Here is an 18,109-nt window from a genome sequence, read left to right as displayed (position 1 = left end):
ATCGAATCTGTCCAGACTCCTCATGATTTTGAACACCTCTACCAAATCTGGGGCCCTTTTACTATGTTAAAGGTGCTATATAAATGCAAGATATTCTTAAGGTAATTGGTAAAACAAGGAAAGCTGCCATGAGGAAAAAAATTAAACAAGTTGCAATTTGGAATACACTGCCTGAAAGGATGGTGGAAGCAGATTCAACACTAACTTTTAAAAGGGAATTTGATAAATACTTGTAATGGAGGAAATTTTGCATGGCTATCGGAAAAGAGCAGGGGAATGGGTATAGGCCATTCAAAGAGCCAGCACAGACATGATGGGCTGAACGGCCTGCTTTGTTCCCATTTAAGGAGCAGTTCCGCCGCCCCCCCGGTGACAGTGCTGTTTGTGGAGACAGGAATCCCAGTCCCTCACCGACCCTCCCATGACATCCTCCAACTGCTGCAGTTCCGCCTCTGGAGGCAGCGCTGTTTCTGGAGACCTGGATTCCAGCCCCACCCCCATCACACGATCTCACCCACCGCCTGCAGGTCCGCCTCCCTCTGGTGAATTCCAGCCCCTCCCCCTCTCCCGATTACATCATCCAGCTACTGGAGTTCTCCCTCCCTTCGGGGACAGCGCTGCCTATGCAGACCGGGATCTCAGCCCCGCCCCCTCCCCATTACATCATCCAGCTGCTGCAGTTCCTCCTCCCTCCGGCGATAGCGCTGTCTATGGAGACCGGAATCCCAGCCCCTCCCCGTTATACATCATCCATCTACTGCAGTTCTTCCTCCCTCCCGGGACAGTGCTGTCGATGGAGACCGGAATCCCAGCCCCTCCCCCTCCCCCTCCCCCGATTACATCATCCAGCTACTGCAGTTCCTCCTCCCTCCCGGGACAGTGCTGTCGATGGAGACCGGAATCCCAGCCCCTCCCCCTCCCCCGATTACATCATCCAGCTGCTGCAGTTCCTCCTCCCTCCCGGGACAGCGCTGTCTCTCCTCCAAGCTCCTCCCCATTTTACCGGCTCATGCTGCTCCTGGTCGCGGCTCGCAGGACCGCCGCCGCTTTGCGCTCAGTCTTCCCCGGGGCGTGGAGCTGGTCTCGATCTGTGTGTGTGTCCGCCCCGGGCCTCCAGCAGCAGAAACCGAGGCCGCTGTGGCAGTGCCTGGCCGCCGGGATGGAGGGGGACGCGAGCAGCGAGGAGCGGGTCCTGGCGCCGCTGAGGCAGGCGGTGCGGGAGCAGGTAGGAGAGGCCTGGGCCGGGGCCACAGGGGAGACTCGCCAGGGATGGGGGATTATAGCTACAAGGTTTGGTTGGAGGTGCTGGGCTTGTTCTCTCTGGAGGAAAGGAGATTGAGGAGAGATTTGATCGAGTTGTACAAGATTACAACAGGCTTAGATGAATTAGACAAGGAGAATCTTTCCATTAGCAAGGACTAGGGGACGCAGATTGAAGGTATTGGGAAAGAGATGCAGGGGGAATATGAAGAAGAACCTTTTTCATGCAGCAAGTGGTATCTGGGGCTCCCTACATATGAGGGTGGTGGAAACGGACATAATCAATGACTTCCAGAGGAAACTCGATGGGCAGTTGAAGGAAATAAACTTGCAGGGGCTACGGGGATCGAGCGGGTGGGGGAGTGGGACTGATTGGGTAGCTCTGCGGACAGCCGGTAGGTACTCAATGGGTCGAATGGTCACCACCTGTGCCATAATGACTCTCTACGAGAGTGTACACCCAGGCCGCAGAGGATCATTCAACCCAGTTCAGTGGTGAGTCTATCAGTTAACTTTTTATTCGTTCGGGATGTGGACGTCGCTGGCTCGGACAGCATTTATTGCCCATCCCTGATTGGCCTTGAGAAGATGGTGGTGAGCCATCGTCTTGAACTGCTGCAGTCCATGTGGGCTAGCTGCTTGCAATGTCTGCCCTTATTCATTGTAAACATGCCCTAATATATGTCTGTTCTGTTATATGCTTCTAGTGATGTTGATGTTAGGAGTTGTTTAGGACATGTTAAATCTGGAGTGGCAAGTTTTAGAATTCTTTGCTCGCTGGTGTTTTGGGGGAAGAAGTCTATCCCTTGTATTAGTGATTTGAAAATTTCTTTTCACACAAGCCATTTTCCTTTGTTGTATAATTGGAGTGAATGATGAGCTAAGAGCAGGTTCCTCTGTCTGAGTGGAAATCAGTGAAACATTGGAACATTTGATAACAGTGATTAAGGACATTGTGAATTTGAGATAATGGTCGGAATCAATCCATTGAGTTAATTTTTAAAGCATAAATCCATGTATCCTCAAGATCTTGGTAATGAAAAATGAAGCTGCAGTGTCGAAGTCCGATTGAGTCATTGCCTCCTCTCCCATGTTTTAAGTGAACAGCTCAATGTTTTTTTTTAATCGTACGCTGTTCCACCCTGTTCTCCCCTGTTACTGAGACTGAGCTGTCCACAACTCACTGGGCGGGTGATTATATGCCTGTGGTTGGAGGACAGGTTATGTAGACCAGGCCCACGTGTCTCATAGTGCAGTATAAACTCTCGACTGAGTGGAATGTCAGCACACACTGCCTGCTGCAGTTTCACTTTCCAGATTCCTCCCCTGCCACGTTTCCCTCCTTCAGCAGAGGGCTGCAGCCTGACTCTGCCCAATGACTGACTGATTTTTGTTTTACTGCATTCCTGTTCATTGATCCCACGCAATCACTGCCTGGTTGTAGATTTTAAGTGATGTGCCTTCTGTGTCCTCATCCCTTTCCCATCTTCAGTGTCTTGGGGCTGGATTTAATATCCAAAAATAACAGTAAGACCGAAGAAAGAAAGAAAAACAAAATACTGCAGATGCTGCAAATCTGAAATAAATGCAATGTTCTCTGTGCTCCGAGTTACAATGTACTGTAGCATCCTGTCCTCTGCGTTCCCAGTTGCGGTGTTGCACGTCATGTCCTCTGTGCTCAATTATGGTGTACCTTAGTGTCATGTCCACTGCGCTCCCCGTTACAGCGTGCTGTATGTCATGTCTTCTGCACTCCCAACTACAGTGTACTGTAATAAAAACAGAAATGCTGGAACCACTCAGCAGGTCTGGCAGCATTGTAGAAAGAGAAGCAGAGTTAACGTTTCGGGTCAGTGACCCTTCTTCGAGTGGTTCCAGCATTTCTTGTTTTTATTTCAGATTTCCAGCATCCGCAGTATTTTGCTTTTATTACAGTGTACTGTACATCATTCTCTATGCTCTGAGTTACGCTATACTGTAATATCCTGTCCTCAGCGCTCCCAGTTACGGTGCACTGTAATAACGTGCTCTCCGCTCCCAGTTACGGTGCACTGTAATAACATGCTCAACGCTCCCAGTTACGGTGCACTGTAATAACGTGCTCAGCATTCCCAGTTACAGTGTACTGTAATAACGTGCTCTGCGCTCCCAGTTACGGTGCACTGTAATAACGTGCTCTGCGCTCCCAGTTACGGTGCACTGTAATAACGTGCTCAGCATTCCCAGTTACGGTGCACTGTAATAACGTGCTCTCCGCTCCCAGTTACGGTGCACTGTAATAACATGCTCAACGCTCCCAGTTACGGTGCACTGTAATAACGTGCTCAGCATTCCCAGTTACAGTGTACTGTAATAACGTGCTCTGCGCTCCCAGTTACGGTGCACTGTAATAACGTGCTCAGCATTCCCAGTTACGGTGCACTGTAATAACGTGCTCTGCGCTGCCAGTTACAGTGCACTGTAATAACATGCTCAACGCTCCCAGTTACGGTGCACTGTAATAACGTGCTCAGCATTCCCAGTTACAGTGTACTGTAATAACGTGCTCTGCGCTCCCAGTTACGGTGCACTGTAATAACGTGCTCTGCGCTCCCAGTTACGGTGCACTGTAATAACGTGCTCAGCATTCCCAGTTACGGTGCACTGTAATAACGTGCTCTGCGCTGCCAGTTACGGTGTACTGTAATAACGTGCTCAGCGCTCCCAGTTACGGTGTACTGTAATAACGTGCTCAGCGCTCCCAGTTAGGGTGTACTGTAGTAACGTGCTCAGCGCTCCCAGTTACGGTGTACTGTAATAACGTGCTCAGCGCTCCCAGTTACGGTGCACTGTAGTAACGTGCTCAGCGCTCCCAGTTACGGTGCACTGTAATAACGTGCTCAGCGCTCCCAGTTAGGGTGTACTGTAGTAACGTGCTCAGCGCTCCCAGTTACGGTGTACCGTAATAACATGCTCTGCGCTGCCAGTTACGGTGCACTGTAATAACATGCTCAGCGATCCCAGTTAGGGTGTACTGTAGTAACGTGCTCAGCGCTCCCAGTTACGGTGCACTGTAATAACGTGCTCTGCGCTGCCAGTTACAGTGCACTGTAATAACATGCTCAGCGCTCCCAGTTACGGTGCACTGTAATAACATGCTCTGCGCTGCCAGTTACGGTGCACTGTAATAACATGCTCAGCGATCCCAGTTAGGGTGTACTGTAGTAACGTGCTCAGCGCTCCCAGTTACGGTGCACTGTAATAACGTGCTCAGCGCTCCCAGTTACGGTGCACTGTAATAACGTGCTCAGCGCTCCCAGTTACGGTGTACCGTAATAACATGCTCTGCGCTCCCAGTTACGGTGCACTGTAATAACGTGCTCAGCGCTCCCAGTTACGGTGCACTGTAATAACGTGCTCAGCGCTCCCAGTTACGGTGCACTGTAATAACGTGCTCAGCGCTCCCAGTTACGGTGCACTGTAATAACGTGCTCAGCGCTCCCAGTTACGGTGCACTGTAATAACGTGCTCTGCGCTCCCAGTTACGGTGCACTGTAATAACGTGCTCTGCGCTGCCAGTTACGGTGTACTGTAATAACGTGCTCTGCGCTGCCAGTTACGGTGCACTGTAATAACGTGCTCTGCGCTGCCAGTTACGGTGCACTGTAATAACATGCTCAGCGATCCCAGTTAGGGTGTACTGTAATAACATGCTCAGCGCTCCCAGTTACGGTGTACCGTAATAACATGCTCTGCGCTGCCAGTTACGGTGTACCGTAATAACATGCTCAGCGATCCCAGTTAGGGTGTACTGTAGTAACGTGCTCAGCGCTCCCAGTTACGGTGCACTGTAATAACGTGCTCAGCGCTGCCAGTTACGGTGTACTGTAATAACGTGCTCTGCGCTCCCAGTTACGGTGTACTGTAATAACATGCTCTGCGCTGCCAGTTACAGTGCACTGTAATAACGTGCTCTGCGCTCCCAGTTACGGTGCACTGTAATAACGTGCTCAGCGCTCCCAGTTACGGTGCACTGTAATAACGTGCTCAGCGCTCCCAGTTACAGTGCACTGTAATAACGTGCTCTGCGCTGCCAGTTACGGTGCACTGTAATAATGTGCTCTGCGCTCCCAGTTACAGTGCACTGTAATAACGTGCTCTGCGCTGCCAGTTACAGTGCACTGTAATAACGTGCTCAGCGCTCCCAGTTACAGTGCACTGTAATAACGTGCTCTGCGCTCCCAGTTACAGTGCACTGTAATAACGTGCTCAGCGCTCCCAGTTACAGTGCACTGTAATAACGTGCTCTGCGCTGCCAGTTACGGTGCACTGTAATAATGTGCTCTGCGCTGCCAGTTACGGTGCACTGTAATAACATGCTCAGCGCTCCCAGTTACGGTGCACTGTTGCATCATGTCCTGTGTTCACCATCGAATATCAGCAATCTGCTCACAGGAGCTGTACCTGAAGTTCATACGATGTTACCCGCACTGTTTCAGATATGCAGGGAGACCTGCAAGGACCTCGCACGTTCTCTGTATTGTGTGTGCGGTCCTAAATTTCCTTCTCCTCCCCTTTTGTTCCACTTTTCTTCTCCCTGCTAAATGTGATCTAGACCTGTCATAGTGATGCCCACATACCTTGGCAGGGTGGTGTCTCTGTGTCTGTCTCTCTCTCTCTCTCTGTCTGTGCGCGTGCGTGCCTGCGTCTGTCTGTCTGCCCCCGTGCGCCTCTGCCAGCCTGTGCGCCTCTGCGTCTGTGTCTCTCTGTCTCTGTCTGTGTGTAGCAGCTGAATCAACATTGAGATTAAATATAGTTTCCCATTGATTTTTGCTTCGCAATGATGAACGAGGGGATGGAGTGCTGCACTGGAGGAGGTGCTGTCTGTCAGATGAGATGCTTAACTGTATATGTCGGGCTGCGCTGTCGCCGGCTGCGTATGTCGGGCTGCGCTGTAGCCGGCTGCGTATGTCGGGCTGCGCTGTAGCCGGCTGCGTATGTCGGGCTGCGCTGTAGCCGGCTGCGTTTGTGGAGCTGTGTCTGCGGAGCTGCAGTTCAAACTGAGGCTCCGTCTGCCTTTTCAGGTGGACATAAAAGATCCCATGGCACTATTTTGAAGAAGAGCAGGGGAGCTTTTCCTGGTTCCAGGCCAATATTTCTCCCTTAACTGACATCTCTACAACAGTCGATCTCGTTACTTGTTTCATTGTTGTTTGTGGGAGCTTGAGGTTTATAAATTGCTGCCATGTTTCCTATATTACAACAGTGACTACACTTCAAAAACAAAGCACTTCATTCGACTGTCAAAACGCTTTGTGATGTCCTGAGACTGTAAAGAGCGTTATAGAAATACAATATAAAAACAAGAAATGCTGGAACCACTCAGCAGGTCTGGCAGCATCTGTGGAAAGAGAAGCAGAGGTAACGTTTCGGGTCAGTGACCCTTCATTGGAACGGTGACCTGAAACGTTGACTCTGCTTCTCTCTCCACGGATGCTGCCAGACCTGCTGAGTATTTCCAGCATTTCTTGTTTTTATTTCAGATTTCCAGCATCCGCAGTATTTTGCTTTTATTATAGAAATACAAGTCTTTCTCGAGGACAAAAACAAAAATGTTTTTAGGTGCAGTGTAAATGCGGCCTTTGCTGTAGTTGAATTTGTTCAAGGTTTCACTGAGGTGGACAGGGTTATTCCTAAAGGATATGCCTTCTGATTATCTGGATGTTTTCAGGGAGAATTTTTACAGAAACTCCTCTCCATAAGAACTGTACTTAAATAGTTCTGAGCTCGATTGGCATCCCATCCACCACCTTCAACATTCACTCCCTCCACTGACGCACAGTGGCAGCAGTGTGCACCATCTACAAGATGCACTGCAGCAACTCACCAAGGCTCCTTCGCCAGCACCTTCCAAACCCGTGACCTCTACCAACTAGAAGGACAAGGACAGCAGACGCATTGGAACACCCTTACCTGCAAGTTCCCCCCCAAGTCACACACCATCCTGACTTGGAACTGTATTGCTGTTGCTTCACTGTCACTGGGTCAAAATCCTGGAACTTTGTCCCTGACAACACTGTGGGTATACCTACACCCCAGGGACTGCAGCAGTTCAAGAAGGCAGCTCACCACCACCTTCTTGAGGGCAATTCAGGATGGTCAACAAAAGCTGGCTTTGCAAGTGTTGCTCACATCCCATGAATAAATGTATTTTTTTAATATTCTATTTCTGAGGCATGCGCAGTTTTTCCAGTCTCAGCCCTCTGTGTATAAAGTGACAGTGTTTCTATAGTTGGTTGAGAGTTGAGTGAAGTCGCAGCCTCCAGCTGTGGGTCTACATAGCTGTGACATGTTCTCACTCAGCTCTCTCATGTTCTTTTTCAGGGAGAACTTGTTCGGAAGCTGAAAGCAGAGAGTTCTCCACAGGTGGACATCGATAAAGCCGTGGCAGAACTTAAAGCTCGGAAAAGGATCCTGGAGGCTAAGGTATGAACCACAATCTCGCTTGGCCCCACATTATGACACTGGTTCCATTCTCTATCCATCCATCGCCGGAGAATACCCTGCAGTGAATCTCTTCCCATTCGCCCCCTTTCAGACTGCGCTGTTCTTTGCCTCAGTCGTATTTCTCATCGACATGCTTCCCCTCAGCAAAATCATCTGAAGACATGATGTTGGGTTCCACTTGTATGCTGACAGCATTCAGCTCTATCTCACCAACCCCTCTCTCGACCCTTTCGTTGCTCTGATGTGTGACTTTGCCTCCCCACCTTCCATTCCTGGATGAACTGTAGTTTCCTCCAGCTAAGCATCGAAGAGCGAAGCCATTGTCTTCGGTCCCTTCCATGATCTCTGTTCCCTCGAAACCCCTTGTATCCCCCTCCCCTGGCTATTGCCTCAGGCTGAAAAAATCTGACTGCAACCTCGCTGTCCTGAACAAAGCTTCCGACACCATATCCTCTCCATCATCAAGACTGCCTATGTTTGTCCACCGCCAGCACATCACCACCCCTGCCTCAGCTCATCTGCTGCTGAAATCCTCATCCGTGCTTTTGTTATTTCCCTACTCGACTATTCTAAAGCACTCACCGCTGGCTCCCACCTTGTAAACCTCAGCTTGTCCAAAACTCTGCTACGCGTACGCTAATTCTCACTAAGTCTTGTTCACCCAGCAGCCCTGTGCTCGCTGACGTACATTGACTCCCAGTTAAGCAACAGCATAATTTTTAAAATTCTAATCCTCGTGTATAAAACCCTCTATGGCCTCCCCCCTCACTATCTCTCAACCTCCTCCAGCCCTACAACCCTCTGAGATCTCTGTACTCCTCCAGTTTTTGTCTTGTGCATCTCCCAGTTTGTCCCCACCCCCCCTCCCCCACCAGTGACGGCTTTATCTCAGCTGCCTAGGTCCTAAGCTCTGGAATTCCCTCCCTAAACCTCTGCAACACTCTTCTCTTTTCAGAAACTCTTTCAATCCTACGTCATTGACTGAGCTTTTAGTCACGTATCCTAATATCGACTTTCACTCGCTTACTATTTTTACTGATTACACTCTGTGTAGCAACTTAGGAGGTTTCATTATGTTAGAGGCAAGTTGTGTCATGTGTGTGCCCTGTGATGTACTCTGTGTATGAGAATCAGTGGGTATACACTTTCCCTGCCCTGCGGTGTATGAGAATCAATGGGTATACACTCTCACTGCCCTGCAGTGTATGAGAATCAGTGGGTGTACACTTTCCCTGCCCTGCGGTGTATGAGAATCAGTGGGTGTGCAATCCCACTGCCCTGCAGTGTATGAGAATCAGTGGGTGTGCAATTCCACTGCCCTGCAGTGTATGAGAATCAGTGGGTATACACTCTCACTGCCCTGCGGTGTATGAGAATCAGTGGGTATACACTCTCACTGCCCTGCAGTGTATGAGAATCAGTGGGTGTACAATCCCACTGCCCTGCAGTGTATGAGAATCAGTGGGTATACACTCTCACTGCCCTGTGGTGTATGAGAATCAGTGGGTGTACAATCCCACTGCCCTGCAGTGTATGAGAATCAGTGGGTATACACTCTCACTGCCCTGCGGTGTATGAGAATCAGTGGGTGTACACTCTCACTGCCCTGCGGTGTATGAGAATCAGTGGGTATACACTCTCACTGCCCTGTGGTGTATGAGAATCAGTGGATGTGCAATTCCACTGCCCTGCGGAGTATGGGAATCGGTGGGTATACACTCTCACTGCCCTGTGGTATATGAGAATCGGTGGGTGTACACTCTCACTGCCCTGTGGTGTATGAGAATCAGTGGGTGTACAATCCCACTGCCCTGCGGTGTATGAGAATCAGTGGGTATACACTCTCACTGCCCTGCTGTGTATGAGAATCGGTGGGTATACACTCTCACTGCCCTACTGTGTATGAGAATCGGTGGGTATACACTCTCTCTGCCCTGCTGTGTATGAGAATCGGTGGGTATACACTCTCACTGCCCTGCTGTGTATGAGAATCAGTGGGTGTAAACTCTCACTGCCCTGCTGTGTATGAGAATCAGTGGGTGTAAACTCTCACTGCCCTGCGGTGTATGAGAATCAGTGGGTAGACACTCTCACTGCCCTGCTGTGTATGAGAATCAGTGTGTATACACTCTCACTGCCCTGCTGTGTATGAGAATCGGTGGGTATACACTCTCACTGCCCTGCGGTGTATGAGAATCAGTGGGTGTACACTTTCCCTGCCCTGCGGTGTATGAGAATCGGTGGGTATACACTCTCACTGCCCTGCGGTGTATGAGAATCAGTGGGTGTACACTTTCCCTGCCCTGCGGTGTATGAGAATCGGTGGGTATACACTCTCACTGCCCTACTGTGTATGAGAATCGGTGGGTATACACTCTCACTGCCCTGCTGTGTATGAGAATCGGTGGGTATACACTCTCACTGCCCTGCTGTGTATGAGAATCAGTGGGTGTAAACTCTCACTGCCCTGCGGTGTATGAGAATCGGTGGGTATACACTCTCACTGCCCTGCGGTGGATGAGAATCAGTGGGTGTACACTTTCCCTGCCCTGCGGTGTATGAGAATCAGTGGGTGTGCAATCCCACTGCCCTGCAGTGTATGAGAATCAGTGGGTGTGCAATTCCACTGCCCTGCAGTGTATGAGAATCAGTGGGTATACACTTTCCCTGCCCTGCGGTGTATGAGAATCAGTGGGTATACACTCTCACTGCCCTGCGGTGTATGAGAATCAGTGGGTATACACTCTCACTGCCCTGCGGTGTATGAGAATCAGTGGGTATACACTTTCCCTGCCCTGCGGTGTATGAGAATCAGTGGGTGTACACTTTCCCTGCCCTGCAGTGTATGAGAATCAGTGGGTATACACTTTCCCTGCCCTGCAGTGTATGAGAATCAGTGGGTATACACTTTCCCTGCCCTGCAGTGTATGAGAATCAGTGGGTATACACTTTCCCTGCCCTGCGGTGTATGAGAATCAGTGGGTATACACTTTCCCTGCCCTGCAGTGTATGAGAATCAGTGGGTATACACTTTCCCTGCCCTGCAGTGTATGAGAATCAGTGGGTATACACTTTCCCTGCCCTGCAGTGTATGAGAATCAGTGGGTATACACTTTCCCTGCCCTGCGGTGTATGAGAATCAGTGGGTATACACTCTCACTGCCCTGCAGTGTATGAGAATCAGTGGGTATACACTCTCACTGCCCTGCAGTGTATGAGAATCAGTGGGTATACACTCTCACTGCCCTGCAGTGTATGAGAATCAGTGGGTGCACAATCTCACTGCCCTGCGGTGTATGAGAATCAGTGGGTATACGCTCTCACTGCCCTGCGGTGTATGAGAATCAGTGGGTGTACAATCTCACTGCCCTGCGGTGTATGAGAATCAGTGGGTATACACTCTCACTGCCCTGCGGTGTATGAGAATCAGTGGGTATACACTCTCACTGCCCTGCGGTGTATGAGAATCAGTGGGTGTACACTCTCACTGCCCTGCGGTGTATGAGAATCAGTGGGTATACACTCTCACTGCCCTGTGGTGTATGAGAATCAGTGGATGTGCAATTCCACTGCCCTGTGGAGTATGGGAATCGGTGGGTATACACTCTCACTGCCCTGTGGTATATGAGAATCGGTGGGTGTACACTCTCACTGCCCTGTGGTGTATGAGAATCAGTGGGTGTACAATCCCACTGCCCTGCGGTGTATGAGAATCAGTGGGTATACACTCTCACTGCCCTGCTGTGTATGAGAATCGGTGGGTATACACTCTCACTGCCCTACTGTGTATGAGAATCGGTGGGTATACACTCTCACTGCCCTGCTGTGTATGAGAATCGGTGGGTATACACTCTCACTGCCCTGCTGTGTATGAGAATCAGTGGGTGTAAACTCTCACTGCCCTGCGGTGTATGAGAATCAGTGGGTAGACACTCTCACTGCCCTGCTGTGTATGAGAATCAGTGTGTATACACTCTCACTGCCCTGCTGTGTATGAGAATCGGTGGGTATACACTCTCACTGCCCTGCGGTGTATGAGAATCAGTGGGTGTACACTTTCCCTGCCCTGCGGTGGATGAGAATCAGTGGGTGTGCAATCCCACTGCCCTGCAGTGTATGAGAATCAGTGGGTGTGCAATTCCACTGCCCTGCAGTGTATGAGAATCAGTGGGTATACACTTTCCCTGCCCTGCGGTGTATGAGAATCAGTGGGTATACACTCTCACTGCCCTGCGGTGTATGAGAATCAGTGGGTATACACTCTCACTGCCCTGCGGTGTATGAGAATCAGTGGGTATACACTTTCCCTGCCCTGCGGTGTATGAGAATCAGTGGGTGTACACTTTCCCTGCCCTGCAGTGTATGAGAATCAGTGGGTATACACTTTCCCTGCCCTGCGGTGTATGAGAATCAGTGGGTATACACTTTCCCTGCCCTGCGGTGTATGAGAATCAGTGGGTGTGCAATCCCACTGCCCTGCAGTGTATGAGAATCAGTGGGTGTGCAATTCCACTGCCCTGCAGTGTATGAGAATCAGTGGGTGTACACTTTCCCTGCCCTGCGGTGTATGAGAATCAGTGGGTATACACTCTCACTGCCCTGCGGTGTATGAGAATCAGTGGGTATACACTCTCACTGCCCTGCGGTGTATGAGAATCAGTGGGTATACACTTTCCCTGCCCTGCGGTGTATGAGAATCAGTGGGTGTACACTTTCCCTGCCCTGCAGTGTATGAGAATCAGTGGGTATACACTTTCCCTGCCCTGCGGTGTATGAGAATCAGTGGGTATACACTCTCACTGCCCTGCAGTGTATGAGAATCAGTGGGTGCACAATCTCACTGCCCTGCAGTGTATGAGAATCAGTGGGTGTACACTTTCCCTGCCCTGCAGTGTATGAGAATCAGTGGGTATACACTCTCACTGCCCTGCAGTGTATGAGAATCAGTGGGTATACACTCTCACTGCCCTGCAGTGTATGAGAATCAGTGGGTATACACTCTCACTGCCCTGCAGTGTATGAGAATCAGTGGGTATACGCTCTCACTGCCCTGCAGTGTATGAGAATCAGTGGGTGCACAATCTCACTGCCCTGCGGTGTATGAGAATCAGTGGGTATACGCTCTCACTGCCCTGCGGTGTATGAGAATCAGTGGGTGTACAATCTCACTGCCCTGCGGTGTATGAGAATCAGTGGGTATACACTCTCACTGCCCTGCGGTGTATGAGAATCAGTGGGTATACACTCTCACTGCCCTGCGGTGTATGAGAATCAGTGGGTGTACACTCTCACTGCCCTGCGGTGTATGAGAATCAGTGGGTATACACTCTCACTGCCCTGCAGTGTATGAGAATCAGTGGGTATACACTCTCACTGCCCTGCAGTGTATGAGAATCAGTGGGTATACACTTTCCCTGCTCTGCGGTGTATGAGAATCAGTGGGTGTACACTCTCACTGCCCTGCAGTGTATGAGAATCAGTGGGTATACACTCTCACTGCCCTGCAGTGTATGAGAATCAGTGGGTATACACTCTCACTGCCCTGCAGTGTATGAGAATCAGTGGGTATACACTCTCACTGCCCTGCAGTGTATGAGAATCAGTGGGTATACGCTCTCACTGCCCTGCAGTGTATGAGAATCAGTGGGTGCACAATCTCACTGCCCTGCGGTGTATGAGAATCAGTGGGTATACACTCTCACTGCCCTGCGGTGTATGAGAATCAGTGGATGTGCAATTCCACTGCCCTGCGGAGTATGGGAATCGGTGGGTGTACACTCTCACTGCCCTGTGGTATATGAGAATCGGTGGGTATACACTCTCACTGCCCTGCGGTGTATGAGAATCAGTGGATGTGCAATTCCACTGCCCTGCGGTGTATGAGAATCGGTGGGTATACACTCTCACTGCCCTGTGGTATATGAGAATCGGTGGGTATACACTCTCACTGCCCTGCGGTGTATGAGAATCAGTGGATGTGCAATTCCACTGCCCTGCGGTGTATGAGAATCGGTGGGTATACACTCTCACTGCCCTGCGGTGTATGAGAATCAGTGGGTGTACACTCTCACTGCCCTGCGGTGTATGAGAATCAGTGGGTGTACACTCTCACTGCCCTGCGGTGTATGAGAATCAGTGGGTTTACAATCCCACTGCCCTGCAGTGTATGAGAATCAGTGGGTGTGCAATTCCACTGCCCTGCGGTGTATGAGAATCAGTGGGTATACACTCTCACTGCCCTGCTGTGTATGAGAATCAGTGTGTATACACTCTCACTGCCCTGCGGTGTATGAGAATCAGTGGGTATACACTCTCACTGCCCTGCGGTGTATGAGAATCAGTGGGTATACACTCTCACTGCCCTGCGGTGTATGAGAATCAGTGAGTGTACACTCTCACTGCCCTGCGGTGTATGAGAATCAGTGGGTATACACTCTCACTGCCCTGCGGTGTATGAGAATCAGTGGGTATACACTCTCACTGCCCTGCGGTGTATGAGAATCAGTGGGTATACACTCTCACTGCCCTGTGGTGTATGAGAATCAGTGGGTAGACACTCTCACTGCCCTGCGGTGTATGAGAATCAGTGGGTAGACACTCTCACTGCCCTGCGGTGTATGAGAATCAGTGGGTATACACTCTCACTGCCCTGCGGTGTATGAGAATCAGTGGGTATACACTCTCACTGCCCTGCGGTGTATGAGAATCAGTGGGTATACACTCTCACTGCCCTGCGGTGTATGAGAATCAGTGGGTATACACTCTCACTGCCCTGTGGTGTAGTTTACACTTGTCAACACTAAACTTTGGAGCCCTGTAAGTATGTTTGATGTGTTCTATCCAGAATGATTTGGAGAGGAACCTGTTGCTATTGTTTTGCCTCATGACATGTTCTTATTTCAGTCATGTACAAACTTCCTCTCATCTGTCCTGTTCCGTACAGGAGCTGGCTCTGCAGCCAAAGGATGACATAGTTGACCGAACAAAAATGGAGGACACATTAAAGCGGAGATTCTTCTATGACCAGGCTTTTGCTATATATGGAGGTAAGAGGGGCCAATCTCTGTGGTTATTTGGGAAGTGAGTATTTATACCAACATTCAGAATTAATGGGCAGGAAAAGACCAGCTGATCCATCAAGCCTGTCCCAGACTATGGTGGCTGGAGCATCGTGACTGGAGACGACCCCCCCTTCCTGCCGCAGCCTTGTAATCTCCTGGGGGAGATAAAGTACCAAAGGAAAAATCTGGGGACAATAAGGGGAAAAAATACTTTGGAAAATTCCTCTCTGACTCCATCAGGTGAACAAAAGCAGTCAAGGAGATCACACAGACCAAGTGTTGTCTATAACAGTTTTCTGTGGTGCCATCTCTGCCCCAGTCAAGAATAGGTCCAGCTCCCTCTTAAAGGCAATGCAGAGAGTGAGAACCCACCACACCAGAGGACAGTGTATTCCAGAGAATCTCTACTCCTGGGAAAAGCGACACTTAACATCCACTCTATCCTACATAGTTTAAAATTGTGTCCCAGGTCCTCGCCAATATGCCAGACTGGACTGATCTATCAATAAGAACTCTCTTCAACCCTTCAGTCTTTTTATAGAATGATATCAGGTCATTGCTGCTCTAAGGGTAATAGACCAAGGTCCCTGAGGGGACAGCAGGACAGACGATTCACCTGCGACCAGTTAGAACGTAGATAATGTTGTTGACGCAATAGTTATTGCCTCTCCTTTGTTGGCTTGAGGACATTGGGAGTCAGCCATCAGGTATGGGACTGGAGTCACTTGTGAGCCAGACCCTGGTAGGTGTGGCAGATTCCCTTCCCTGATGGGCATCAGTTCAGCAGCTTTCATGACTTTTTCCTCCTGATACCAGCTTCACGTTACCCCTGAAAGCTCAGTAGGTAAATAGACTGTCCAGTGTGCTGGTGCGCCACAGAGACCAGGAAGGATCCCTGCTTGATCCATGATCTGTGTTGCCTCAGCTGATCAGAGTCTAAGGCATCCTGAGCCAAGGGAGAGGAAGAAACTTGTTAATAGTGAAACAGCAGTTCAGCTGAGCACAGTTTTCCTTTTATGCTGCAAGTCACAAAGTTCATTGTTTTTTAGGTGATGCATTTTGGGAGGACTAACGAGGCAAGGGAATATACAATGGATGGTAGGACCCTAGGAAGTACAGAGGGTCAGAGGGACCTTGGTGTACTTGTCCATAGATCACTGAAGGCAGCAGCACAGGTAGATAAGGTGGTTAGGAAGGCATATGGGATACTTGCCTTTATGAGCTGAGGCATCGAATATAAGAGCAGGGAGGTTATGATGGAGCTATATAAAACGCTAGTTAGGCCACAGCTGGAGTACTGTGTACAGTTCTGGTCACCACACTATAGGAAAGATGTGATTGCATTGGAGATGGTGCAGAGGAGATTCACCAGGATGTTGCCTGGGCTGGAACATATCAGCTATGAAGAGAGACTGAAAAGGCTTTGATTGTTTTCCTTAGAGCAGAGAAGGCTGAGGGGGGACATAATTGAGGTATACAAAATTATGAGGGGCATTGATAGGTTAGATAGGAAGAAACGTTTTCCCTTAGCGGAGGGGTCAATAACCAAAGGGCATAGATTTAAGGTAAGGGGCAGGAGGTTTAGAGGGGATTTGAGGAAAAAAATTTTCACCCAGAGGGTGATTGGAATTTGGAATGCACTGTCTGAAGGGGTGGTTGAGGCAGGAACCCTCACAACATTTAAGAAGTATTTAGATGAGCACTTGAAATGCCATAGCCTACAGGTCTACGGGTCAAGTGCAGGAAAATGGGATTAGAATAGATAGGTGTTTGATGGCTGGTACAGACACGATGGGCCGAAGGGCCTGTTTCTGTGCTGTATGGCTCTGACTCTGTGACTCAAAAACTTGTTTCTGGGGTGGATTTATTACCCAACACCTGCTGCCCTGGGTGTGTTAAGAGTCTGGTAAAGGAGTGACAGGTTCCTTCCCCAAAGGGGCATCAGTGACCCAGTTGGTTTTTTTTGCATCATTCTGGCTGCTTTCATGGTCATGACCCATTCTTTACCAGACTGATCCAGTAAATTCCAGTTTCTATTTGCCACGGTGGGATTTGAACTGATAAACACAGGGTGCTGGCCTGTTTGCCATTTATTGCCCATCCCCCGTTGCCCAGGTACAACCGAATGGGTTGTTCCGTCACTTCAGAGGGGAGTGGAGAGTTAACCAAGCTGGTATGGGCAGGATTCTTTCTTTCTTAAGAACATTATTCAGCCAGTTGGGTTTTTGCAACAATCTGACGGCTCCACAGTCACTTTTACTGAAACCGGTCTTTCAGTTCCAGATTTTTTAAAGAATTGAATTCAAATTCTCAAGCTGCTGAAGGTGGAATTTGAGCTCCCATTCTCTAGATTTAATCCAAGCTTCTGAATTACCAGTCCAGCAGCATAATAACTACATGATTGTAACTAGGACCAGCACTACTGTACTCAATGGGGGTGAGATGGGAGAGGACTGTCAGGAGTACCAGCTCGAGAGAGTGTGGGAGAAAACGTGGTGTGAAGGGGGGAGGAATTTGCACTGAGTGTGTTAAGATAAATGGGTTGTAATTGTACTTTGCTCAGGTGTGAGTGGACTGTACGACTTTGGTCCTGTTGGCTGTGCTCTGAAGAACAACATCCTCCAGATCTGGCGGCAGCATTTTATCCAGGAGGAACAGATCCTGGAGATTGACTGCACGATGCTGACTCCCGAACCCGTCCTCAAGTAAGTAGAAGTGTAGAATGGTTACAGCTCTGAAGGAGGCCATTTGGCCCATCGTGCTCATGCTGGCCCTTTGCAAGAGCTATTCAGCTATTCCCACTCCCCCGACCTTTCCCGTAGCTCTGCAAATGTTTTCTCTTGAGATAATTATCCAGTTCTCTTTTGAAAGCCTTGATTAAATCTGCCTCCACCACAGTCCTCAGGCAGTGCGTTCCAGATCCTAAATCGGTGTCCTCTGGTTCTCGACCCTTCTGCCAATGGCAGTAGTTTCTTTCTATCTACTCTGTTCAGGTCCCTCAAGATTTTGAGCACCTTTATCAAATCTCTTCTCAATCTTCTCCAAGAACAACCACAGCTTCTGCAATCTAATTAAAGATTGGAGAACAAAAAGGATAATGGGGCAAGGCAAGAGGGGGTAGTAATTGGACAATTCAAGGAGCTGTAACATCTTGATATGATAATCTTTTGAAATCCTTAACCACAGGGTTGTGAACCTTCATGCTAGCCTTGTGTTCCCAGGACCAGGGACTGCTGATTGACTGTGACACGGGAGGATGTGCTCGAAGGATGTGAAGACCATGGGGAGGGTGCAGAGGCGAT

General features: G+C 49.5%; 1 protein-coding gene across 1 annotated transcript in view; it reads left to right on the top strand.

Moving 5' to 3' along the window:
• Positions 1 to 974: 974 nt before the first annotated feature.
• Positions 975 to 18,109, top strand: part of gars1 (glycyl-tRNA synthetase 1) — a 61,552-nt gene continuing 44,417 nt past the window's right edge. The window contains exons 1-4 of the mRNA XM_068015727.1: positions 975 to 1,225; positions 7,624 to 7,725; positions 14,690 to 14,792; positions 17,371 to 17,512. Of these exons, the coding sequence (XP_067871828.1) occupies positions 1,010 to 1,225; positions 7,624 to 7,725; positions 14,690 to 14,792; positions 17,371 to 17,512 (563 nt within the window). The 5' untranslated portion in view covers positions 975 to 1,009. The remainder of the gene's footprint in view (positions 1,226 to 7,623; positions 7,726 to 14,689; positions 14,793 to 17,370; positions 17,513 to 18,109) is intronic.

Source organism: Heterodontus francisci, chromosome 2 (genome assembly GCF_036365525.1).
Source record: "Heterodontus francisci isolate sHetFra1 chromosome 2, sHetFra1.hap1, whole genome shotgun sequence".
In the NCBI taxonomy this organism is placed as follows: domain Eukaryota; kingdom Metazoa; phylum Chordata; class Chondrichthyes; order Heterodontiformes; family Heterodontidae; genus Heterodontus; species Heterodontus francisci.
This window is presented reverse-complemented; position numbering and strand designations above follow the sequence as displayed.